Below are 26,268 nucleotides of genomic sequence, written 5' to 3' on the forward strand. Positions count from 1 at the left end.
AGTGAAGATGGATTCTGGCATCTTATCTCTGTGCAGTCAATGATGATCCTCACCTCTGGAAAAAACTACCTAATTTTGTCTGGCATGGTGGTATTCACTTGCTCTCTGCTTCTCCATATGGGCAATGATCCAAGGACAAGGTAAAGGTAACTAGCCCAAGTTATGATGATCCGGCTAACAGTGGAGACACTTACCTTGAAAACGTCAGCCGACACTTTCTCCTTCAGTCCTGCAGCAACACGACAGGAGTACAAAGAAAAAACTCATCAATCAGTGGCAAGTTGCGGTGATGACTGAGAGAAGCTTCCACAGCAGTTCCCTGTCCTTTCTTCTGGGCCCTAGACCAGTAGACCAGCATGGATGCTGAGGGCTTAATAGCCTTCCAGAATGCTTGGAAGACCTCTTCAGATGGAAACCTGGTGTAAAAACGTATGTCTTCATCTGAAGCACAGAATCTCTGAAACTGGTACAGAGAGTGGCCTATTCTCAGCTGCATGACCTCACTTTCCAGTTTTCTGACTTCAGCTTCCAAATCCTGTATTCGCTGCTGCACCTGTGCACAAAAGAAAAAAAAAAAAAAAACGGTTTAACATAGTGGCAAAACAATTATTAATTACTTACCTTAACAATTATTATTATAACTACATATTATACCCAAAATTAGAACTTTTGCACACTCAGGCACAGTAAAAAACTCAGCGTCTGGTTTAACACATGCTTTTTTTTGGCCGCTAAATAATGATGCAAATACCATAACTGATGAGCACAAATCTTCGTAAATGTCCTTTCATGACTGATATGTCTGAAATGTCTGATAACCTGCCAGCAGTGATGCACCGATCATGATTTTTCATGGCCGATTTGATACTGATTTTTTACAAACAAACTGGCTGATTGTGATTTTTTTTATCTTTAAGTGACAAACAAGAAAGAATGAAAGTATACATAAAAAAAATATGTTTATCTGGTATTTCACAGGCCAAACTGGCTTTTGAAAACAATAACTGTAACCATCTGAAATTAACGGCAGTAGCTGCGCAGTAAGTGTCACGGACACATCCTTGTCAGCACCAGTTCCAGACACATTCACTCCACTCGCTCACTATCCCCGGATTTCTAATTGTCATCACCTGCCCTCACTCATCACCATCACAGAGTGCGTAAATTTACATTTATAAAGCTTATAGGCAATTTAAAGCATATTTTTCATCCAATGCCACTGCAAATAGATGTTCCATATAATATAAAATAATATACAATTTACATAGTGTTAGAGTAGTTAGTTATCTTACTCCCATGTGCCCTGCAGTGTCCCACTAAATCACGTCTGCTGACATGCAACAAAGGCTTAACCACTTGGAAACAGGCGTTTCCAGCCAGCTTAGTTTACTTAGTTGGTTTCGTTCAATTCCGGGGGCTGTTCCATAAACCAAGATTAGAGTATAAGCCAGGCTTATTTCGGTTAGTCAGGCTTATTGTCGGTGGATTCTGTTTCATAAAGCAAACTTAAAATAGTTCAAACTCAGTTACCCTGGCAACTTATGCTGGGAAACTAGCCTGGTCCAGGGCAGGCTAACTGTCAGGCTAAGCCTCAGCTGTTACACAGATCCTCTAACACTGACCAATAGGAACACAATGATATTACCACTGACACTCTCTCATACCATTATTGGACTTTATTAACCACTATTAGTCCAAAAATAAATACACAGTATACAGAAAATCAACTTAAATAAGGCTACAATGATAAATTAGACAATATAGACCTATATATATATATATATATATATATATATATATATATATATATAGATAGATAGATAGATAGATAGATAGATAGGCCTAAATACAATATATACTACAGGTTTTCTTTTTTTACTGGCTGAATGTTTTGTGCCCAAGATTTAATTAGATTGTTTTAAAGATTTATGAAGATCTCTCTGGTTTTGTTTGGCAGCTGTAATACATGTTTATGATTAGAAGAACATTAGAACACAATCTGAAAAAAGCTTTGTAAAGCATAAGTTAAAATCACAAAATTAAAAATAAATAATTACAAAAGCAGAGTATAAATTTTAACTGTTAAGATGAATCTGAGCTTAGTAATTGACAGTATATTAGCCTACATTTGATTTTACCCCATTACAATAGTTATTACCCCTTTACAGTTATTGCTATTATAAAAATACACACAGGTTTAAAATTCTAAATAAGGCACATCTAATGTCCAAATAACAAATATTTTAGTATATATATATATATATATAAAATGTACTTTATTATGTCTTTCAATTCAAACACATTTAACACAATTATACAAATGGACAGTTCCTTTAAAGACATCATATTTTCCCCCAATAAATATTCCTTATTTTTCCTTCTACTTTTTTTCTTTTGTGATAATACCCACCAACACATAGCCTAAAAACACACATGATTAGAACAATAACCAAAAAGTACATAGACACTTTTACATATGATTTAAGGGGGAAAAGACAAAAAACAATAAATAAATAGTAATAAAAATTTAACATTAACATATTTATATCAAACTCTTATAATGACACATAATTCCTAATAGTTATTCAAGTAATATTATTTGAATATCAAATATTCAATATTAAATAAGTAAATAAATAAAATAACAAATAACTAGAAATAAAAGGGAGGGAGGGTTATATAAAAATGTAGTTAATGTAGTAGGCTAATATATATTCCTTTATTTTATGGAATATTCTTTGATTTTAGAGTTGCACATATCTTTTCAAAATGTAAACATTTGCTCTTAATTTAATGTTATCCTCTCCATAATGTACTTTAGAAACTAAATCTACTCATTTAAAACTGGGGATTCTTGCTTTCTCCAAAAAATGATTGCATTAAAAGCTGTAATTCTCAGCATTCTAAATAAGTATACATCATCTTTATTAAGTAGCATAGGTAGCGTTAAAGTAAGCGTATTAAGTAGCGTAGTAACATATCACAAACGCATAAAACAGCACAAAATATCCGCTGTTTGATGGTGGATCGATTTGATCCACGATCGACCTCTAGGGCTGCTTAAGAAACGCGTGCACACGCAATTATCTAGACTAGATAAACCTGGATCAAATTAGTGAGATTGCGTGAGCTTCAATTACCTTTTATGGAACCACTTTAGCCCCAACTTATTTGTTAGGCTCATTCAAGTCCGGTTTTGGAGTTTAATCCCCGCTTTTCTAAGCGTCTTTTATGGAACAACCCTCTGGATACCTATGGGATCAAGATTATGTTATTTGATCTTATAGACACTCAACACATAATGTGACTTAGGTCTCAGAGATATATCATGTGGCCTATACAATTATAGTTGAGACGGTGTTATTACTTTCCAGTAATCGCTCAGCCCTATATTAAAAATAAGACTAAATATACTATGTTGTATTATCTTTACTTAATAATAAAAAAAATATTTACAGTGCCTAACAGTTTTCCACAACAGCTCAACACTGTATTATAATCAATAAAACAATTTGGTCCTTTGATGTTTAGCTTTTCTCTAATTAATGACTTCTAATGATGCTTCTTCCAAGATGTTTCCCATCATTGTATTCTGGAGGCCAGAAATGCAAATGTCAGCAGACACGTGTATCAGTGATAGTGGTAGTATGATGCAGTAGTATGTACTGTAACTCTCTCTTCCACAAAGCTGAGGAAATTCTCAATTTGAACAACACTGAGCTCGATCAGCTGGCTGACTTCCTAGGCCATGATATTAGGATACATCGTCAGTTTTACTGCTTACCCTTCAGCTGGCCAAAATGAGCACAAGTCTTCTGGCCCCTGAAAAAGAACACTTAGTAGTCTTTTAGGTGAGAAATCTTGATGAAATCAACATTGATCAAAAAGGCACTCTACACTGTTAGTTATAGTTTTTTTTCCCCTTTGTCTGAACTTTATTCATTTAAAGAGATTTTTGTTTTTATTATTCTATAATAGTTACAACACATTTTCATCACACTATTTACTCAATGCTTAATAATATTATAAATAATATATGGTTACAAAAACACCACTCACAACAATTTCCACACTGAAAGCTCTGGGACAACCATGGTCTTACATTGCATACGAGTGTTATGTTTGTCCTAGAGTTAAGGACATTTTAGATGTGCTAAAATCAATCTAATATATTGCTATTCCTCATTTTGAATTCTTACGTGCTGTCCATTTTGGACACCTCTCCACATCCTCTTCATCCGTTTCAACACAGCAGCCTTGAGATCCTCTTTAGCCGTGCAACCTGCAAAGGAAATGCTTTATATCCAGTTTGAAATCTCAAGCATTGCCTTAGTATCTTCATTAAAGTCATGTTGAGTCGATTCCTGGGTCTGTTCTCTTCTGTTGTGACAATATGATTGATTATAAAATAAATGTGTGTTATAAAAAAATATTATATATATATGAAGACTTCAGATGCAAAAGCATGTATATATACCAGTGGCGGCTGCTGGTCTTTCAAAGAGGGGAAGCTCATTTTCGGCCTACATCATAAAAATTGTCAATTTTTCTACGTTCCTTTTCAATAAAATGCTCTGTGACCCTGTCATACAAACTAGGCGTCTTTTCCAGTGTTCTCTCAAAGGCCAGCAGAGTTAGCTATAATTGTATAAATGTAACAATATAATAAAGGTATAAATAATAATATAATAAAGTATAATACTACTATTAATAATATATTTTTTAATTATATTAATAGTTTTTTTTAATTATTACTAATAATAATATAAAAAATATATTAAGTAACAATATAATAAAGATATAAATGTATAATTGTGTAATGCATTATGAAAATTGGCAAGCAATTTCGACAAGCAAATACCAAGAAATAGGTTGCAGTTTGTCTTTCGACCACACTTGCAAAATCCGCGATGGGACTGAGCTCGAATAGCTTCAGCATCAGCGACTTTTTATTGTATGAAATCGCTGTCAATCAAAAGGAGATGCAGCCTTTCGAAAGACCCTCCAATCATCACGCAGAAGCCCGGGGCGGGACATAATCGCAGCATTTATCCAGTGACCATCTAGTTTCGAAGCACTGAAAAAAACTGTTCAAAGAAGCCCCATTGAAGTCAATTTACGCTGGGCTTCAACAGGCAAATGCACTGTGACGCTACGGGAATGAGAAGGAAATCGAGTCAGCCGACCTGCTATATGTAACTGATTCTGAACGAACTCGTCTTTGAGATGAACGTTTTCTAACGCATTTTTAGTCAATAAAATGTTAACACAATAGTATATATTTGACCATTCATTTTTTTACATTATAGGGGAAGCCGAGCTTCCCTTGCAGTCTTAAAGAAATCCATATACAAATATACATATATACATGCATCGATATGATGGTGTGTATTTTGCTCAGCGGTTACCTAATGTAGACCAAATTCAGAAGGACTGTCAATAAACACCAGTGCACTGAAGTGCTATTGTGACTGAGACATCATTTCTTGTACAGGTAATTCATGATGTATTACCATCATGCCTCGTCACAGACATGCCTGTTTAGCACACGGCACTCAAACACAGAACCAGGAAACAAGAAACACGTGAGTTCAGGGAAACTGAAACTGAAGTGTAGTTGAGCTGTTGTGTGTTTGTATCTCTGTATGTTTGCAGTAAAATGGCAGAAGCCAGAATTACTCAGGATGAGTTCCTATGTTCAGTGTGTCTGGATCTTCTGAAGGATCCAGTGACCATTCCCTGTGGACACAGTTACTGTAAGATCTGTATTACAGGCCGCTGGGATCAGGAGGATCAGATGAGAGTCTACAGCTGTCCTCAGTGCAGACAGACCTTCAGTCCAAGACCTGCTTTAGCTAAAAACACCATTCTGGCTGAAGTGCTGGAGAAACTGAAGACTAAACTTCCTGCTGACTGTTACGCTGGAGCTGGAGATGTGCAGTGTGACGTCTGTAATGGAAGAAAACGCAAAGCCGTCAAGTCCTGTCTGGAGTGTCTGAACTCTTACTGTCAGAATCACCTTGAACAACATGAGAGTTTCTTTAAAAGAAAGAGACACAATCTGACTGATGCCACTGAACGACTGCAGGAGATGATCTGCCAAACACATGATAAACTCCTCGAGGTTTTCTGCCGCACTGACCAGAAGTGTATATGCGTGCTGTGTATGATGGATGAACATAAAAACCACGACACTGTATCAGCTGAAGCACAGAGGACAGAGAAACAGGTATGCACTTAAAGAGGCAGAGCTGCCAACCCTCACGCATTCACCGTGTGACACACGCAATTGACACTTTTCACACACTCTCACGCCACACATCCATTTTCTCACGCACAGAAAAATCGCGAAGCAAAGAGGACATGGAGACCGACAGACTAGACAGAGCAGGTTAGTTAGGATATAAAAAAAACCTCAGCTCTCAGATTCTGTCAATTTTATTACTAAATTAAAACAATAAATACCGTTTTGGCGCTTGTAAATGTGACGCGACAGATCCCTAGCGGCACGTGAACCGATCATCTCTACTAGCTAATAGTAAATAAACACGAACACTGTTGAAAGATACAGTACAACTTACCGAAATGTATATTCCTCATACATAATATCGACCAATCAATCAAACAAAGGGGTCAATAAAACAGCTGGAGAACAATTATGTCACATAACATTTACCTCAGGAAAGCTTGATGACCATAATATAGGCTATAGCACGTTAGTTGGCTAGAAAAAAAAAGAGCTATAGAGAGCATTTTGCTAAATATGTGTACTATATTACATATTTATTATATTTTTTACTTATATCATTAAATAAAGTTGTTATTATAATAAAAAAATGCATTATTTAATTTGAGTTATTTTTAACCTTAAATAATACTGCCAGCTGATGTTGTATGTATGTTTACAGCATTAGGTGAGTTGTTTTTTTCTTGAGAAAAATTAACGCCTATCTTGTGTAGCCTACCTAATATTTATCCAAATGAGTCAATATTAAATCAAATCACAATAATTGAATTGAAATAATAAAAAAGCATAGCTTACCAGAAATTGTACCATGTAAACATTGTAACATGTTGTCACTAAACCTAATAAAATTCAGTTTAGTTACTAAAATGTTAGTGACAATCACAATACACTTATTGTGATGCAATTCTTTTTTTCTTTTTTTTTACATCAATAGGGTCCAAAAGTTTCAATCTTAAAAAAGGACATTAAAGTAGCATAAAATAAATAATTTAAGTTCTAAAGTGATAAGAATAGGCTTATTCAACTTCATGCAGCTCTGCGCAGACAGATCGCCGACAAACTTAAAGCAGTGCATGCCGGTTAGAAATTTTGTCTGACTTGACGACGACAGTGGCGACGACATCAAAGTGAGATGATTCAAGAGCAGCTGGTTGATTCATTTTGCACAGCTTCTCCAGAGCGGCTGCACAAGCTCTGATGACGACACAGCTGTTCCACAATGACATTATTCTCACCCCTTCAGTTCCACTAATGCTCACAAATCTGGTTTTTATAACAGTTCATGTAATCGTAATGTTATATTGTGTCATGTTTATCAAAATAAAATTGATTAAAAAACATAAACACCACTACATTGGTATTTAAATTACCACCTGCGCGCTGCACCGGTCTCGTATCTCACGGAGGAGCTTCGGAAGCATAAAAGGAGGAGCGATGACAGGGAAGGACAAGAGAGGACCAGGTCTGGACTTTTACATTATGTTTTGTTTATGTTTTATAATGTGTGTGTCAGGGGCGTAGCAGCCATTCTAAAAGTGGGGGGGACAAAAGCTGTATGTGACTGAATGTGTTTCCCACATTACTTTTGTGGGTGGAGCTTGGTACCTCTAGGGGGGTCCGGGGGCATGCCCCCCCCGTAAGAAAATTTGTACATTTTAAAGATAAATTCATTAATCTGGTGCACTTTGAGTCACCCGAATCCACTGTTAAAAATAAACAATCCACCCGCCAACTGCCCAAAATATGATATTCTTTGATTTAGATATCTGCATCTGATCATCACATTACAAAAATATTCAAATTCTCAGTGTTAAGCATGATAATATGGTAACATATCACACTGAAGTAGGCTGATTTAAAATGAACATTTATTTAAAATAAAAGTTCTTCTTTTGGCAAAATTACATTTCCTTAATAGCATAAACAGAGGCTTTACTCCCTTCAAACTTAAATTGTCAATGTTTCATTACATCACTGTTTGAAAACACTCGTTTTATGTACCTTTATAAAGGGAATTTTCCCCCTAGTTTTATACAACAGACATTTTATTAAAATATATCAATAAAACCTAAATCAATGTATTTACAAAGTTTTAATATTATTTTGGTCACCCGACGTCGCAACCGAAATTTAACCAAATATCAACGTCTTATGACGTTGCGTACCTGATGGGAATAATCTGTTATGTCTCATTTAGCAGATGCTTTTATCCAAAGCGACAAGTAGGAGAGCATTTAACACACACTCGGCTCAATCCGGCGCGACGTGACGAGGTCCATACGGGTTCTGTTGTCTTACACATCTTACTCATAGACGGTCTTACTGCGTTACTTACAGTTGGTTAAATCAACAAGGAAACTTTACGCGTGATTCATGTCATCACGACATACATACTTACAGTGCGTGTTTGAAAAAAGGATGTTATGTCATCTGCTTTTTTTCTGGGGTTCATTTTACCCCAGACGGCCAAACAGCAAAGCTAAACAACGAACGAAAATTCGCAAGAGCAACAAGAGATTTGAAGCTCATGGCAAACACGCCCCAAGAGATGATTCGCGCTGTGATTGGCTGAATGTTAGTTCACTCAAGTCTAAGTAACAAATCAGAGAACACGGGCGGAAATATTGGCGCTGGGTCAAAAAAAATGCGGGGGACAGAATCACCTGTTTCTAAAAGTGAGGGGGACGTGTCCCCCCCGTCCCCCCCGGTTGCTACGCCCCTGTGTGTGTGGCAGTTATCCTTCACTTTCGTTTAGTGTTTGTTTTGGAATAAAAAAAAAAATTAACTGTTCGTCGGTTCCCGCCTCCTTCTTCCCATAACATCAAACCTTGTTACCAGGGGCGGCGCCAGCCGATTTTACCGGGGCTTCAGCCCTGAATGTTTTGAGTCAAGCCCCGAATGTAATGACTGTCACTGAACAAATATGAAACTGGACAATAGCCTATGTAAACCCCCGAAATCATAAGTTGATTTATTTCATTGCGCTTTGGCTTTGCATATACTGCACACAGCCTGTAAAAATAGACCTTAAAAATAATCTAGCCTACAGAATACATTTATTTGCTGTTGGTAGCCTATGGGCTACTCCGTTTCTTCCTCTCTGTTGAATATGCAGCAGGTAGGGGAGGAGCTAGCACAGTCAACCGCAAGAGTGCGAGGTAATAACTGAGACAGTCAGCAAGCAGGAAAGAAAAAATTAAAGAAAAATGAAGCAAACAAGACTTTGGGGGTTTTTCGGAAAGAAGTCAGTGGGTAAGAATTCAGTTTTTTTATCCTTAAAGTCTGAAGATCATCATCTGGCTGGATTTCACTGTAGGCCTATTTGTTTAACTATCTAGTTATTACGATTGGCTAATGTTATACGTTAGCACTTGTAACTGTTACTGGCATCTTCTAGTACAGAATCTCCTCCGGATAAAAACACAGGAGAAGAAGCTGAAACAAGTGATAGAAGATTGCTCACTCACTCAAAATATAAAATAACGTGGTCATCATCAAACATTAAACAGTGTGTAAATCAAAAACCCGCTTAATATTACCAAAGGGGGACCACCTGTCCCGCATTTTGCGGGAAGTTTTCAAATTTGAAGCTTTTGATTTGAAATGTGAAGCTTTGTTGTGACGCAAATCATAAGCAGTGCCGCAGTTTAATTTTGTCTGCATCATTTTATTTAATCGTCCTTTAAATTACAATTCTAAATAAATGTAATAAGAAAACACTGAACATGCTGTTGAGGCTCGCACAGTTATTTATAACATATTATAGTTAAGAAACAATATATAGCCTAGGCTACACACGACCAGAGAGCTGTTTTCTTGAATGCCATCAAGATTGAAACCGAGACTGATTTCATAACAGTTTCAATAATGTTCAATTCAATGTTTTTGTTCTGTTTCAGCAGCGAAAATAGTTCCAAACAAAGATCACAGCAGAACCATAGCGCATCTCACAGCAACACTTGTTGCATTACTGAATGATTCAGCATTTTGAACGAATCGGTTGAGTCGAAGATTCAATTACCCATTCATAAACTGCCTCATTCTGAATAAATCAGCCATTTGAATGAATCGTTTGAATGAATGACTCAATGACTCGCTCATTAAGACGGTCGCCTACCGCCTCCTACTGGCGGTTAAGTTTCATAAAGTATCATTTCAACATTCCTTATTTGTATATTCAAAAATATTTTAAAATAATCTAATTTAATAGTTATAATTTTTCAATGTAAATTATTTAATTTGATTGGTAACAGCCTAGTATCTTATTATTTTAATTGAATATATTGATCAAGTTTAAGAATTTGAAATGAAAGATGGAGCATACATTTAATAAAATTAGGGGGAAAATTCCCTTTATAAAAGGTACAAAAAATTTTTTTTTTTCAAGCAGTGATGTAATGAAGCATTGACAATTTAAGCTTGAAGGGAGTAAAGCGTCTCGGTTACGTATGTAACCCTAGTTCCCTGAATAGGGAACGAGACGCTGCGTCAAACGCTGTGGGAACGCCCCTGCGTGAGTGCGTCATGAAGCACGTATGGAATCAGTCCAATGGCGAGACGGAACGTCATAGGCGGGTGACGTCATCGACCAGGAAACTATAAAGCACCCCAAAATCACAAATGCGACAGCTTCTGATAGCCCTGAAGCAAGTAGATCACGGGCATGCCGGGAGTATGGCAGAACGACGCAGCGTCTCGTTCCCTATTCAGGGAACTAGGGTTACATACGTAACCGAGACGTTCCCTTTCAAGGGAACTCGAGCTGCGTCAAACGCTGTGGGAACGCTAATACCCACGTCGCCATAAGAGCAAGTGTCCGTAGTGTGAAGTCAGAGCGCACAAGCAGACGAAAGCACCTGCGCCCCAGGGGTGGAGCTGAAGTCCAGGTCATAGAACCTGACAAAAGTATGCGGTGAGGACCAGCCTGCCGCATCACAAACTTCATGAAGAGAAACTCCAGATAAGAGAGCTTTAGAAGCAGCCATACTCCTAGTAGAATGGGCTCGCACAGCCAAAGGTGAAGGCTGACCAGCCGACTCGTAAGCAAGTGAGATGGCCTCAACCACCCACTTGCTCATCCTCTGTTTAGATGCCGGACACCCCTTCTTGGGTGGTCCAAAACAAACGAACAGTTGTTCCGATTTCCTCCACAGGGCAGCTCTGTGGACATAAGCATCTAAAGCCCTAACTGGGCAGAGTAAATTAAGTTTCTCCTGGTCTGACGACGCAAATGGAGGAGGACAGAAGGCCTGCAGAACTATAGGTCTAGGAACATTGGTAGGAACCTTAGGAACATAGCCTGGCTTAGGATGGAGAAAGGCCTTCACCATCCCAGGCGAAAATTCCAGGCACGAGGGAGCAACCGAAAGTGCTTGAATGTCTCCAATCCTTTTAAGAGACGAGATAGCGAGAAGAAAGATAGTTTTAAGAGTGATGAACTTCTCAGAAACCTCTTCAATGGGCTCGAAAGGAGCCAGGGAGAGACCTTCCAATACGATGGCCAAATCCCAAGACGGCACCCTCGTGCGAACTGGTGGCCTCAGCCTCAAAGTACCACGAAGAAAACGTGTTATCAACGGGTGTCTCCCCAAAGAGACTCCACTGAAAGGGACATGGTAAGCAGCTAGTGCTGCCACATACACCTTTAGTGTGGAGGGGGATAGCCCTGTGGAGAAACGCTCCTGCAGAAACTCCAGCACTGCACCCATCGGGCAGTTAACTGGGTCCAGCTGGTGTTCTCCACACCAAGAAGTGAATAATTTCCACTTCAAGGCATATAATCTCCTCGTGGATGGAGCTCTGGAGTGGAGAATGGTCTCAACAACCTCGGTTGAGAGACCTGCACCTATGAGCTGGACTCTCTCAGAGGCCAGGCCTACAGATTCCACAGTTCTGGGCGGGGGTGAAGGATCGACCCACTCACCTGTGAGAGAAGGTCTCTCCTGATCGGAATCTCCAGAGGAGAGCCGTCGAGGAGAGACACTAGGTCCGCAAACCACACTCGGGCCGGCCAAAACGGGGCTACTAACAATAGGCTGACCCCGTCCCGGCGAACCCTCTCCAGAACTCCTGGGAGCAGAGCAATCGGGGGAAAAGCGTACAGACGCGACCTCGGCCACGCCTGTACCATAGCGTCCAACCCCAGAGGGGCTGGATGGCTTAGAGAGAACCACAGAGGACAGTGTGATGTCTCCCTGGAAGCAAACAGGTCGGCACGACCGAAATGCTTCCAAAGGAGCTCCACCACCTCGGGGTGGAGTCTCCATTCCCCGGGCCTCGGCCCCTGCCTCGACAGGATGTCTGCCCCCTGATTCAGATACCCTGGGATATAAATTGCCCTTAGTGAAAGAAGCTTCCCCTGGGCCCATAGAAGGATCTGGCGAGCCAGCTTGTATAACGGGCGCGAACGCAGACCCCCCTGATGATTTATGTAGGAGACCACCGATATGTTGTAGGAACGAACAAGAACATGATGGCCTCTCAGGTCTGGGAGGAAGTGTTTCAGAGCCTGAAACACCGCCAACATTTCTAGACAATTTATGTGCCACGAACGATGATGGTCCTGCCACAGACCCTGGGCTGGACGACCACTCATGATCGCCCCCCAACCTGTGAGGGAAGCATCTGTCGTTAGCGTTACACGACGACAAAGAGCTCCCAGCACAGGCCCCTGGGACAGAAACCAAGGTTCTCTCCACATGACCAGAGCACGGAGGCAACGCCGTGTAACTTTGATCGTGCGGAGTGGGTTTCCCCTCGGGGAAAACCCCTTGGTCCTGAGCCACCACTGTAAAGGTCTTATGTACAGCAGGCCGGAAGGTATAACGTTGGACGCTGCTGCCAGCAGACCTAGCAGTCTCTGAAACTGCTTTACAGTGAGCAACTGGCCTAGCTTCACTTGTTTCACGGCTGAGAGAATCGAAGTGATGCGAGCAGGAGACAGGCGTGCCCGCATCATTACCGAATCCCATAACACCCCCAGAAAAGAGGTCCTCTGTGATGGAGATAACACGCTTTTCTTGGCATTCAGCCTCAACCCCAATCTCTTGATGTGAGCGAGGACGACATCTCGATGCCGAACCGCTTGCTGCTCCGAATGAGCCAAAATCAACCAATCGTCGATATAGTTCAGAATACGAATGCAGAAATATCGGCTGTAATAACCTGACTCCTTGCTGGAAGGAGGAACCCGTTCTATAGCCTCCTTTTGCAAGAGCGTTTAGTTTACCAGTGGCGTCAGGACTTCTTTTTAGACGAAGCCTTCTTAGCCATAATAACCGTCCTCAGATCGGTTTTACCGCCAGAAGACTTCGCCTGAGGGTGCCGCGTCTGGTCCCACTGTTTGACAGGGGGAGCACGAGACGCGACACTCTGTTTCTGTTGCGCCCTATGTGAGGAGCTTGTCGACGGCCGGGACTGCCCCCGCCCAGCAGTCCCTGGGACATGAATTTTAAGAGGGAGGTATTTCTGAAACGCTGCTGCTTGTTTTTTCTCTTCTTGAAATTTATCAATGACCAAATTAACAGCGTCACCAAACAAACCAGAAGGAGACAGCGGAGCGTCCAGAAGAAAAGATTTTTCCTTCTCCTTCATACCAGAAAGATTTAACCAAAGATGTCTCTCTGCGGCCACCAGGGCTGCCATAGAACGGCCCATTAATTTTGCCGACTCCTTGGTGGCACGCAGAGATAAATCAGCAGCCTGACGTAATTCGCGAATCACGTCAGTACTGACCTCCTCACTCTCACTCACATCCTTTAATAAATCGGCCTGATACGCCTGCAGGATCGACATAGTATGCAGGCATGCTGTGGCCTGACCTGCCGCCGAATAAGCTTTGCCCACCAAAGCCTAAGTATTTCTAAGAGGCTTGGAGGGCAAAGTCGGTGCCTTCAAAGAGGATGCCGATTCAGCAGAAAGATGACTCGCTAATGCTTCTTCAGCCTTAGGCATCGCCCCATAACCATATAACTTAGCCCCCGCAATATTCGAATATGTGGAAGTTTGAGGGCTAAAAATACGGTACGAAACCGGTTTCTTCCACGACTTCGACACCTCGGTGTGGAGGTCGGGAAAAAACGGTAGGCACCAACGTGGAGATTGGACACGGGAGGGCAGAAATCTTTCATCTAATTTACTTTTTACAACAGACTCCTGCCTAACAGCTGGCCACTCAATGCTTAACTTAGAAACAGCACGAGTAAGCACCTCCATAAGCTCCTCATGCTCAGGGGAATGAGGTGACGAGTCCTCAGTATCCCCTGTCTCAACACTGACAACATCCAGCTCCTCAGAACTAGATAGTTGCAGTACTGGTGCCTCAGCCTGATCGGAAGAAACCGCAGCGCGTGCTTCCAGACCCTGAACTGAGGCACTGGAACTGGCAGGTAAAGGCTGAGATAGGGCTGGGCCCGTCTCAAACCCCGCTGACAGATCCATTTGCGATCCCCACGACAAGCAGAGGCGGAGGCGGGACCCGAGCCGCGGGGAGCGCGAACCGAACCACTTTCCTCAAAAAGTGATCGGCGGGAGCGGAGCGTTCTTAGAGGGAAACGCTCGCAATGCTCGCAGTCAGCCCCCTCGAGAGCTGACTGGGCATGCTGTACTCCCAAACAAACAACACATAGATCGTGTGTATCCCCACCCGTGAGGAAACGAGTACAGGGGGGAACACACTTTCTAAACTGCTGTTCGCTCGCCATTATAATATATATATATATGTATGAATGTATGTTTTTTTGTAGTGAAAACTCCTGCCTAGCAGACACTAAATGACAGACAAAAAACACTTGGACAATATTCACACACAGAGCGCTTGCTGAAGGCACAGAAGCTGTCGCATTTGTGATTTTGGGGTGCTTTATAGTTTCCTGGTCGATGACATCACCCGCCTATGACGTTCCGTCTCGCCATTGGACTGATTCCATACGTGCTTCATGACGCACTCACGCAGGGGCGTTCCCACAGCGTTTGACGCAGCTCGAGTTCCCTTGAAAGGGAACCTCTGTTTAGGCTATTAAGGAAATGAAATTTTGCCAAAAGAAGAACTTTTATTTTAAATAAATGTTCATTTTAAATCAGCCTACTTCAGTGTGATATGTTACCATATTATCATGCTTAACAGTGAGAATCTGAATAATTGTAATATGATTATCAGATGCAGATATCTAAATCTATCCAAAGAATATGGACGGTTTTGCGGGTGGATTATTTATTTTTAACAGTGGATTCGGGTGACTCAAAGTGCACCAGATTAATGAATTTATCTTTAAAAATGTACAAAATTTTCTTCCCTAGGGGTACCAGGCTCCACCCACAAAAATAATGAAGTTAACCAAGGTGTGGGAACCCTGTGAAAGTAAATTGTTACTGTAATAAAAAAACAACTATTCGAGTGATCCCTGTATTTACATAAAATGGTCTGGGCTAAGCCCCAGATGTCCTTCAATGCTGGAAACGCCCCTGCTCGTTACATTGACAAATATTGCATTTATTTCACTTCAGCTGTGATAAAGTATGCGAACACAGCATGGGAAGCAGAAAGTGTCCGACTTCATGTCTGTTTTCAGCTCATCCCCGCCTGAATGTCTTCACAATATGTTCTTTTGTTTTCTGCAAGAGAAAATCAGTTTGGAAAGACATGAGGAGGAGTAAACAATGAAAGAATGTACATTTCTGTGTAGCAAATTAGCTCAAAATAAATATTAATAATCAGTCATAACTTGTAATAATTAATTATGAATATTTGGATCAATTAATATAATTAATTTAATGTAGTAAAATGAATATTACAATCAATTAACATGTTTGTCCCGTGAACACTCAATGTTAATTGTTTATTAATTCTGAGAAATTTTCATTTCCAGGGGAGGGAAACGTCTTTCTTCCTGTACAGTACAACTAAGAGTTTGTAGTCAAAATCTAAATCCTAAAATAAACTTTGTTGCAAGCAGAGAATCAGAACCCAATCCGTATTGTGCACACGTTTTATTAACTAAATCACAAACATAACTAATCTAAACACACAACATACAATCACTCGTACTTGGGTAAAATGGTAAGTGACAGAATGAAACCGGAAGCATGACATGGAACTATGGAAAAGATCCATTGAGTCTCAATGAGTCTTAATCGATTTCTTCTGCATTGAATGAAGAAGGGGTGATGAACTTGCATAATTATTTTGATGTGGGGCTTCTATTAGACTGCGTAGCCTATAATAAAAGATAATGAATTTCAAACCTGAACCAAACATATTTTTTTATTCAAAGATCAACAGTCTGTCATTAGTCTTTAGTCTGCCACAAAAAAACATTAAAATCATGAACTCAAATGTCATTGTGAAAAAAACAAAACAATGACTGTGCTAAGTAACAGTGGGTAAATCAGACCTTTCAGTATAGCCTAACGCTAACAAGCTTAACGAAAATAACAAAATAATTGTGTAGTGAAGTATTTTTTTGTACACAGTGCCGCAAACAATCAATCACTCCTTTACGCGTTCATCACTGTCCTCGCGGCTGCAGCAACTTGCGCTCTCTTCATCAAGGCTTAAAACAAAAAGGTCGTATTGTCTTTGTTCATATAGATTAATTAGATAAATGAACAGAAACAATAAAACTTTAAATTCACACAGCTATAGCCTACCTAGGTTGTGGAGGCCCGACGTCAGCTTATTAAATCTTACGTTTGAAGTTGGATCTGGAAGTTAAATATCTAAATTCGTGCCTACGGTATTTTTTTTAGAACTTCAAAAAAAGAAACAAAAAAGATTCTGCAGCTAATGAGCAGCCGGCGGGGGCTGTTGCAGGACGACTCAACCTCCGCAGACAGTTTTTAATGTTTATCAGACAATAACTACTCAAGATTTTGCTTTAGTATAATTTTCGGGACAATTAGGGCCAGATTAGCGATTCGGGACAACAGTTTAGATTTCGGCACTGTCCTGAATTTTTCGGGACGTCTGGCCACCCTAATGAGGTGATGTACACTAAAGTGTGAGTCATTAAAGGTAGGGTATGGGATTTGCAAAATGGCCAGCAGATTTTGAAAATACACAACTCAAATGGTCCTACCTTCTTTCCTCCAACGCTGGCCCTGACTCCACCCATTCGAAGAACATGGACGCGCAATCATGCACGAGTGAAAACTCAGATGCGCGAGAGTGAGCCAGTGATTAGTAGTAAATCATAATCACCTGCTTTCAGATGGAGCAGCATTTACTACAGGTGATGACGATTTACTACTAATCACGGAACCGGTTTTAGTGACGAGATGTGCATGAGAATTGAGTTTGCGCACGAAGGGGTAATGCGTGTAAGGGGGAGGGGGTATGGTATGACCGTTTGATTGATGAACTTACTGTCCAATGATTCCAGGTGGTCTTGGAAATGATTGGCTGGAGTTTTTCGAGTCCTGCCCGTTCCACAGATGATTAAATTGCTTTATTTTCATTTCAGTGCTTCTAACTCAGTGGCTGTAAGTGGGTTAGGAACAGAGTATGTGAGCGGAGCAGAATTTGCGCTCCACGCTCAAAGCATTTCATAATTACTCCGCTCAAGCTCCACTCTGGGTGTACAATTTTCCGCTCCTCGCTCCCTCCCCACTCTGCCCTTGATATGTCTCGCTCCGTTTTCGCTCCACGGTAAATTTTTATTCTTTTTTTTTTTTTAAATAACACCAACCTCTGATCAGAAGATGCATGTACTGTAAAACAAATACGCAGTACTAAGAGAAGAACATCCACATACTTTATTGGAATTTTGAACAGCCCCAAACCAATAAATTAGGCTATCCTTTAGCTCACTTTAAAACAAAGCAAAATAGGAATCGCAAGGAATCTGTTGACGTTGTAATCACCTCCCCGCACTCACGCTCTCCTTTGTCATCAATACCTTTTACAATACATTTATATTTTTTCCCCTTCTTCACGGTAATATTTCGGAAACGATCTGAAGAGAAAACGCAAAAGTAATAACTTTTATTCTGCGTTTAGATGACCGTTATGGGGGGAAATCTGCATGCATATGGTGACGCAAAAGTGTGTGAAATTCAATGTAGTATGCACTCAGAGGCAAGGTGGCAATGTGAAGCACTGATCGGTGCCTTCACTGTCTAGCAGACTTTTGCTTTTACCGTTTAGACGGAAACACGACGGTGGAGCGTTTTTAAGATTTCCACTCTGGTGGGTGGTTTCACTTTTTTTGCGTTTTTAAGCCCCAAAAACGCCGTCGCCGTCTAAACGAAAGGCACATCTGATAAAATATTTTTACGTTTTCACCCGTGAGCGTTCTCGTGTAAACAGACAGGGCCTTATAAAATCGTCCATCATATAATGGAGTTGCACAGATAGAAATCGCGAGGGGGTCGGTAAAAATATCATTAAAAGCATGTGTAAAATTAATTACATGATATATACTTTATATAAATGTTTGTGAAAGTACTAGTAAAACAATACAAATGCAAACAAATGCAAAATATGATTAGAAACATTTTGAGTCCCTCTCCGTTGCCTCCGTTGGTCCTGAGCAATAGTGGAGCGTTTTCGGAGCGAGAGAAAATCACAACGCTTCGACATTAAAAAAATCCGCTCCTCGCTCCTGGCAAAATCACGCAACTCCGCTCCCACTCCGCACCGCTCACATACTCTGGTTAGGAATAGGATTTCAAGTGATTTTGAAATAATGGACAAAAAAGAGAATCACATACCCCACCTTTAAATTATTATTAATTAGATATAGGTGGGGAGACACGATATAGGTGGGGTTACATTAACTAGTAGTTCTCTCATAAAGCATGCATAAGAGACAGTATACAAGTCTATTATAAGTTTATGGATAAGAAACAGTATACAAGTAATGCAAGAAAGTATGTTTTAAGGGCTGTAGGTCTTTCCTACAGCCTCAGTCTTGACCACATTTTTAACAGCAATAAAACCATCTTATCTGTTGGTCGCTCTGGCAATTGAGGCCTTTTCTGCTCTCTTGTCTCTTTTGCGGGGATATTTCGTTACTAAGACTGGGCTTTAAAGCTTATTTGATAAATGGAACAAATAGGTATGTGTCTGATTGTCTCAGTCGTTACATCTGGGTGAACTATCATAAAAAAAAACTAGGCACTGATGAAGTAATGCTGGCACTTATGATTGAAGCTATAATAACTTTATAATAACCTTAGGGGGGCAGTCGGGGACTAATGTTTAGAGAGTCAGACGATAACCTGAAGTTTGGGGATTGATTCCAGTACCGGAAGGAAATGACTGAGGCCCCAATCGCTTCCACAGAGAATGGCTGGCCACTTCACCAATATTGGTTTCATATCTGTTTACCTGATGATTTCTGTGATGTTTCTCCTGTCACTGGTTGGTCCTTTAGCACCAGCTGAAGGAGACGCAGAAGTTGTTCCAGCAGAGGATCCAGCAGAGAGAGAAAGATCTTCAGCAGCTGAGAGAGGCTGTCACGTCTCATAAGGTGAGTCTAGAGAAGAAGAGAAGTTTCAGTCAAGTCTCAGTCAGGACTCACTGAAGACACTGTGTGATTGTGATGTGTGTGTAACAGCGCTCTGCACAGACAGCAGTGGAGGACAGTGAGAAGATCTTCACTGAGCTCATCCGCTCCATTGAGAGAAGCCGCTCTGAGACAACACAGCGGATCAGAGATCAGGAAAAGACTGCAGTGAGTCGAGCTGAAGGACGACTGGAGCGACTGGAGCAGGAGATCAATGATCTGAGGAGGAGAGACGCTGAGCTGGAGCAGCTTTCACACACACAGGATCACATCTATTTCCTGCAGGTAACAGAGATCTAGAAGAACAGGATCATAGTGGACTTGAGCAAGAGACTCACAGAGAAACATTTCATGAGAGCAGAATGAGCCGTTGACTGAAGTGCTGATCTGTGTGTTCGGTTATTATATCATCATCAGTCAGACTCAGTCTCAATCTCTTAGGAAACAACAATGTGAAATCCATCTTGATGGTGCCAGCTTCACCCAGCTAGATTTCCCATCATCTCTTTACTTTCTTTTGACATTCTTTGACTTATACTACAAATTTTGGGTAATGTTTACCAAAATCAGATACTCCTTTTATAATAATTTTCATAATTTTTTGCTGGTAACAGATCATTGAATTTGGCAGTGAAGTCCTCAAACAGGAAGTGAGGCTGTATATTAGCTGTATATATTGGCTGTTTATTATATCTGATGCTGTGAAAGTGCCTTTGAACTGCTTTTCCTGATCAAATCTACTCAACTCTGCCATGTGACTCCATTGATGCATTGATCTGTTACATTTATGTTGATATGTTACAATTATGTTATTGCCAGTTGTTTGATCATCCAAGAGTTTTCCCAAAAAAAGTTCACATATAGTCTAAGAGTCAAAAGCTCTAACATGAATATGAGAAGAATGAGGCTGATGCTGTGAAAGTGCTGGATTGAGGAGATTTACTAAAGATCAACAAGAGCCGCACAAATCTGACAGTAGTGCAGGTTATTGAATAAGTGTGGAGGTGATGAGCTCTGATTTCTGTTTTCTGTAGAGTTTCCAGTCTCTCTCAGCTCCTCCTGAATCTACAGACGTAAATGACAATCCCTTCAGTCCTCTCTCCTTTTTTGATGCCGTGAGAGAATCTGTCCTTCGGCTGAGAGACAAACTGGAGGATTTCCTCAAAGAGGAGCTGAAGAAGATCTCTGACAGAGGTAAAGTCCTGGAGATTCTGCTCTCAGAAATGATCCTCCATCATCTCATATCATGTAGAAGATCATATTAGAAATGTCTTAGGAACGGATGCAGGAATCAATTTCTATTGACATGATAATCACACTCTTCATTTCTGTTCCACAGTCACTTTCACCAGCATTGTTCCCAGGACCAGGAACAACTTCCTACAATGTAAGTCATTAATGCCTGTCTCACACTACAGGAGTTTTAAAACGGTTGCAGCACACACTTTTCAGATTGTGCTCACGCTACAATATTTAAACAATGCGGCGCATCTCACACACTATACAATGTTATTAAGATTCTCGTGCCAGACGAAGTGCCTCACGTGATCTCACGCAGCAGATCAGAAGCTGAAAAGCAGAGCCGAAAAATATCGTCATATTCAACAAAAGGTTGCCGTGTCCAAGGAAAGCAAAATCTTTCAAAAATCATCCTTTTAACATTTAAGGATGTTTCCAATGAATGGCGTCAGCGCTGGTCAATTTAATGAATCAATGCCTTTGATCTCTATGAAGTGACTCATCAGCTTCAGTGTTGCCCATGCGCCGCATTGCTGCTCAGCTGAGCCTTGTAATGTGGAACTCAAAGTTCAAATTAAATATTAAAATAATTAACACCCTGTTTCATTACATCTATCTTTGAATGAATCAGTGTTTTTTTTTTTTTTTTTTTACATTTTCGTGGAATGACTCAAAGACAGTCCCTTGCCAACACCTAGTGGTGTAACAATGTAACTGGACTGAGTGACAACCTGTCTAGAATGCCCAGAGACAAGCAATGTCGATACTGATGAAATATCAGCAGAAGGCCTCTCTTAAAGTGAGATTCGAGGATCGGAACTAACTGTTATATAACAATGGCCCAACATTCTTTTATTATGTGGACCCTTATTTTAATATTATCTTCTGTTTCACTTCGTTTTGTTTAGTTTCAAGTTCATTACTGAACATGTACTCGTTTTAGTGCCTGCTGACCACAGCGTAACACTTCCTTTAAAACAATAAATAAATAAATAAATGGCGATAATTCTGCATATCGCGCTGTTAAGTCACTCAAAACTACCTTAAGGGAAATTCCCTCACCACAGCCCTACTTGTTCCTTATTGACTATTGTGACAGTACTGATGTAATCACAGTCTTGCTCATCTGGATTTAAAATCCTAAATCTCAAACATGTTTGATATGATCGAGGCGAACCCGATTTGTGTGAGAGCAGATCGTGAGGTGCAAGATTCGACCTGTGAACGCCTCACATTACCAGATAATCTGCGCCGAACATTGTAACCGATCGAGGTCCTCAACAAGATTTTTTCTCCGATTTGCAGGAGGAGAAATTCGGGCATAAATCGGCTTAAAAGTCCTGTAGTGTGAGCCAGGCATAAGAAAACAAGCAGAGAAACTCATTGAGTGTGTTCATGTTCTTCCTGTAGAAGGCGAAAGAAAACATGACAGAAGAGATTTAGAGTTGATCATGTGCGTTTCTCAATGGAGAACATCGGGGGGAGCAATGTTTTCAAAAGGGGTGTTCTAACAACATTCTACACAACATGAACATTCCAAATGCATCTGTCCGTAGCGCAATAGAGTGCGTCAGAAATAGAAGGTAGCACATCCAGTGTAGACAGAGTCACTGATTATAATGGGTTCTGTGTGCTTTTACTGTCGGTGATTTGGCGACAAGCAGCAGCAATCGAGCAAAAATCTGGCGACACGGAGGAGATGCGGGTGTTTAAACAGGGTGACGTGAGGAGACTGGCAACGTGAACCGGGTCGTCATCTTCCCTGGTGAAGAATGACAGCCTGTGGATCCAATGAAATCTGAAACACATATAACAGCATAACCACACATACACATATACAACATCCATTACTCCGTAACAAAGGTTTTTAATGTTTTTAAAAGGCTGGATTTATTTGATCCAAAATACAGTAAAAACAGAATTATTGTGAAATATCCCTATGATTTTAAAGAAACATTTTCTATTTTAATATAAATGTGGAATGTGCTTTTCATCTTGAATTTCAATTATTTAAAATATGAAAATGCAAAATGGTCTGCACTTTAAAAATACATTTATTAGGTTCAAGCAGGAGATAAAATAAAAAGTACAAACGTTTCAGCTATTTGCCTTTGTCAGTTAAAATATAAATGTTTATTAACTTAATGTCTTTACTGGCTTTTATAAACATGGACATGGATGTAAAACAGGACAGAATTAAAATAAGGATTCAATATATTCTTCAAAAACAGGATATCTAAATAAAATAATCATAATTCCTGATTCTGATGTGTTTTCTCTCCATCAGATTCCCATCAGTTCACTCTGGATCTGAACACAGTGAATAAAGACCTCCGTCTCTCTGAGAAGAACAGAGTGATCACTAACACTGGCACAGTCCAGCCATATCCTGATCATCCAGACAGATTTGATAATGTATATCAGGTGTTGTGTAGAGAGAGTGTGTGTGGACGCTGTTACTGGGAGATTGAGTGGAGTGGAGAATATGTGTTTATATCAGTATCATATAAGAGCGTCAGCAGGAAGGGATCGGGTCATGAGTGTGGATTTGGATCTAATAATCAGTCCTGGAGTTTGATCTGCTCTTCCTCCAGTTACTCATTCATACACAATAACAGAGAGACTGATCTCCATGTAAAGTCCATCAGCAGGAGAATAGGAGTGTATGTGGATCACAGCGCAGGAACTCTGTCTTTCTACAGCGTCTCTGACACACTGAGCCTCATACACACAGTCCAGACCACATTCACACATCCGCTCTATCCTGGGTTTAGGCTTGATCCTGGATTGTTATCTCTTTGTAATACATCATCAGTGAAACTGTTGATGAATCAGAATGTAGAACTGTAGAGAGATTCTACCCATAATGCTTTGAGCTGCATGATAAATCAGTAACAGTGAGATGTTATAGAGTCTCTGATTTTCTCTTAATTACATTAATACTTCAGCTGAACTTCTGTCAGTGAAATAACATGTCAGAATAAATGTGTGTAATGAATCCTCATATAGACAGTAAGATAGAGCCCTGCACGGGCCTCAAATTTAGGCCCGAGCCCGGCCCTGGCCCGAGACGCTCAGGCCCTAGCCCGACCCGTGTCCGACAGCTCATCAGAATTATCAGCCCGAGCCCGATTTTTTTTTTTCATTACACAGCGGCAGCCTGCCCTATTTGCAGCCATTAAAATAGCTCAGTTTTGTTAGTTATGTTTCTTTGTTAGTTATGTAAATTAATGTTTCTTTTCATTTCTTTATTAGGTTAATTTAGACAAATGTTTGGAGCATTTTTTTTTTAAATGACGACCAAGCAAACCGAGCCGACAGCAAGTAAAACATGTTTGATCAATTGAGCCTCTCAAATCAATGCTATAATACTTTACTTGTCTACAATAAAATCAATAGATATAAAAAACTTCAAGCATATCACACAGACAGTTAGTTTAATAAATGTTTATTTATTAAACCACAGTGAGTACAATTTTTTTTTTGAAATACTGAGGCAGGCTCAGGCTGCTCGCAACAGCGCTTGCAAACGAAATGAGCAATAGCCTATTAAATTAAATAAATTAAAAACAAACTTGCAGATTATCTTACCTCAAAAATGCACCACAGAACATGGCCATTCTTTTTTTCCAGTGGTTTCCAACAGTTAAACGAAAACAAAGTCCAATCAAACGAAAAGTTAGAACAGTCTCTAACAGAGCATCGTGGAGAAAAAGAATAGCTAAGCATCCACAGTGGAAGGTTTTAACCCAGTCCTCCTTTCTTCTATCACGAATTTTTCTCACGCACGCGATTTTTCTCTTAATATTCTCCATTATTTGCACATGAGGTGAATCGTGGGTCGCGCTGACGGGAAACCTTCTGTGTGCGTGCGTGAGACAGACTGTCATGTCAGTCATATGTCAGTGTAATTTTAAGATTAGCTGATGGCTATAATGGCCAGTATTTAAAACACGTTTTAAGTGCAGGGCACGTCCAGAGATTCGCGCTCGGCACATTATATTCCGTGTGCGAGCAGAGAGATTCGCGCTCGCGCATTATATTAATGTAGCCTACTTTCACGCTACAATAATGCGCTCTCGACATTTGACAGGAAAATAACGCCATAAGTTATGAGGTTACGAAATGTCTTTCTATGTTTGTTTTTCTATCGTCAACGTCAACTTCTCATATATTTTTTTTAATTAATGTCTAAAAATATAAAAAGCAGGATAACCCAAAAAAGGCCCGAGGCCCGGCCCGCATTTTAACTATGACGTGAAAATTGGCCCGAAGCCCGGCCCTAGGGGCGTAAAAAAGTCGGGGCCCGTCGGGCTCGGGCTGAAATGCAGGGCTCTACAGTAAGATCAGTGTTTGTGAGTCATGATGAGTGACGGTGTGTGTCAGTGCTTTTCTCAAACTATATTTGTGTTGATGGAAATCATGAAGTCATTCAGTTCTTATTGTCGTGTCACATAAATCATTTTTGTTATTACTATCAAACGTGAAATGATCGCACTATATGTTTTACATTTATTAACAATCTGACATTTAGCAATTTTACATGGCAATTTATTTATTGAATAACTCATTTTCAGCCTCAAACTTTTATTGAATAACTTTCTCAAATATGTCTTAAGGAAGAACTTTAAAAATGTCAAAGGTCTGGACTAGAGGTCTACACGGTGTAACAACACTGACTTTATGTTAGGGAATTAATTAGCTCAAAGCAGTGGTCATATTCATCAATGGGAATATGCATATGTTTCTTACATAAATTAAATTATTCAAAAATAGAGAATAGGTCTAAACCTCGGCTTATATCAGTGGTTACACGATTTCTCGTAATAACCACTGTTATAAACGGGTAGATTAAGTTCAATTTTGGGGAATTGAGGTAGAAGTTTAAATAAAGTTCATTTATTATACAAACTGTACGTCCAGCGAACAGAATGTATAAGGTCTGAACAAAAATCTAGCGTCCTTAACACCAATAGACAACACTCTTCTTGTGGCCACCAAGAAGATAATTATCTCCGTGTTTTAGACAACTCTAGATTTCTTTTAATAGTAAAATAATGGTAGAGTTTATGAGGTAAGAATCTACATTTCCATTGACTCAGAATTGAAACAAACAGGCAAGCTCAGTTCAAATGATTTAACAAAGTTTATTCAAACAAGCTAACGGTTACATATACTACTTTAAATCACGCAGGGGTAAATATGTATAACAAAACAACAATATAACGATCGTAACACGAAATACTACAAGATAAAAATAAAAGGAGGAGAGAGAAG

At 40.0% G+C, this 26,268-nt stretch overlaps 1 protein-coding gene across 1 annotated transcript; it reads left to right on the forward strand.

Annotated features, from left to right (window-relative positions):
• Nucleotides 1–5,561: 5,561 nt before the first annotated feature.
• On the forward strand, nucleotides 5,562–25,476 carry LOC308689616 (tripartite motif-containing protein 16-like). The gene is made up of 6 exons (XM_081363430.1): nucleotides 5,562–6,229; nucleotides 19,621–19,716; nucleotides 19,804–20,037; nucleotides 20,787–20,946; nucleotides 21,092–21,139; nucleotides 23,279–25,476. Exons 1-6 carry the CDS (start codon nucleotides 5,660–5,662, stop codon nucleotides 23,839–23,841), a joined length of 1,671 nt encoding a protein of 556 aa, XP_081219556.1. The 5' UTR covers nucleotides 5,562–5,659; the 3' UTR covers nucleotides 23,842–25,476.
• Nucleotides 25,477–26,268: the final 792 nt, after the last annotated feature.

This window comes from Scardinius erythrophthalmus (assembly GCF_964197995.2).
Source record: "Scardinius erythrophthalmus genome assembly, chromosome: 4".
Taxonomy (NCBI): Eukaryota; Metazoa; Chordata; class Actinopteri; order Cypriniformes; family Leuciscidae; genus Scardinius; species Scardinius erythrophthalmus.

Coding starts and splice junctions, on each gene's coding strand:
- LOC308689616 (XM_081363430.1), top strand. CDS start 5,660: ATGGCAGAAGCCAGAATTACTCAGGATGAGTTCCTATGTTCAGTGTGT. Junction 20,947..21,091: donor GAAGAAGATCTCTGACAGAG/GTAAAGTCCTGG, acceptor TCTGTTCCACAG/TCACTTTCACCAGCATTGTT. Junction 21,140..23,278: donor CAGGAACAACTTCCTACAAT/GTAAGTCATTAA, acceptor TCTCTCCATCAG/ATTCCCATCAGTTCACTCTG.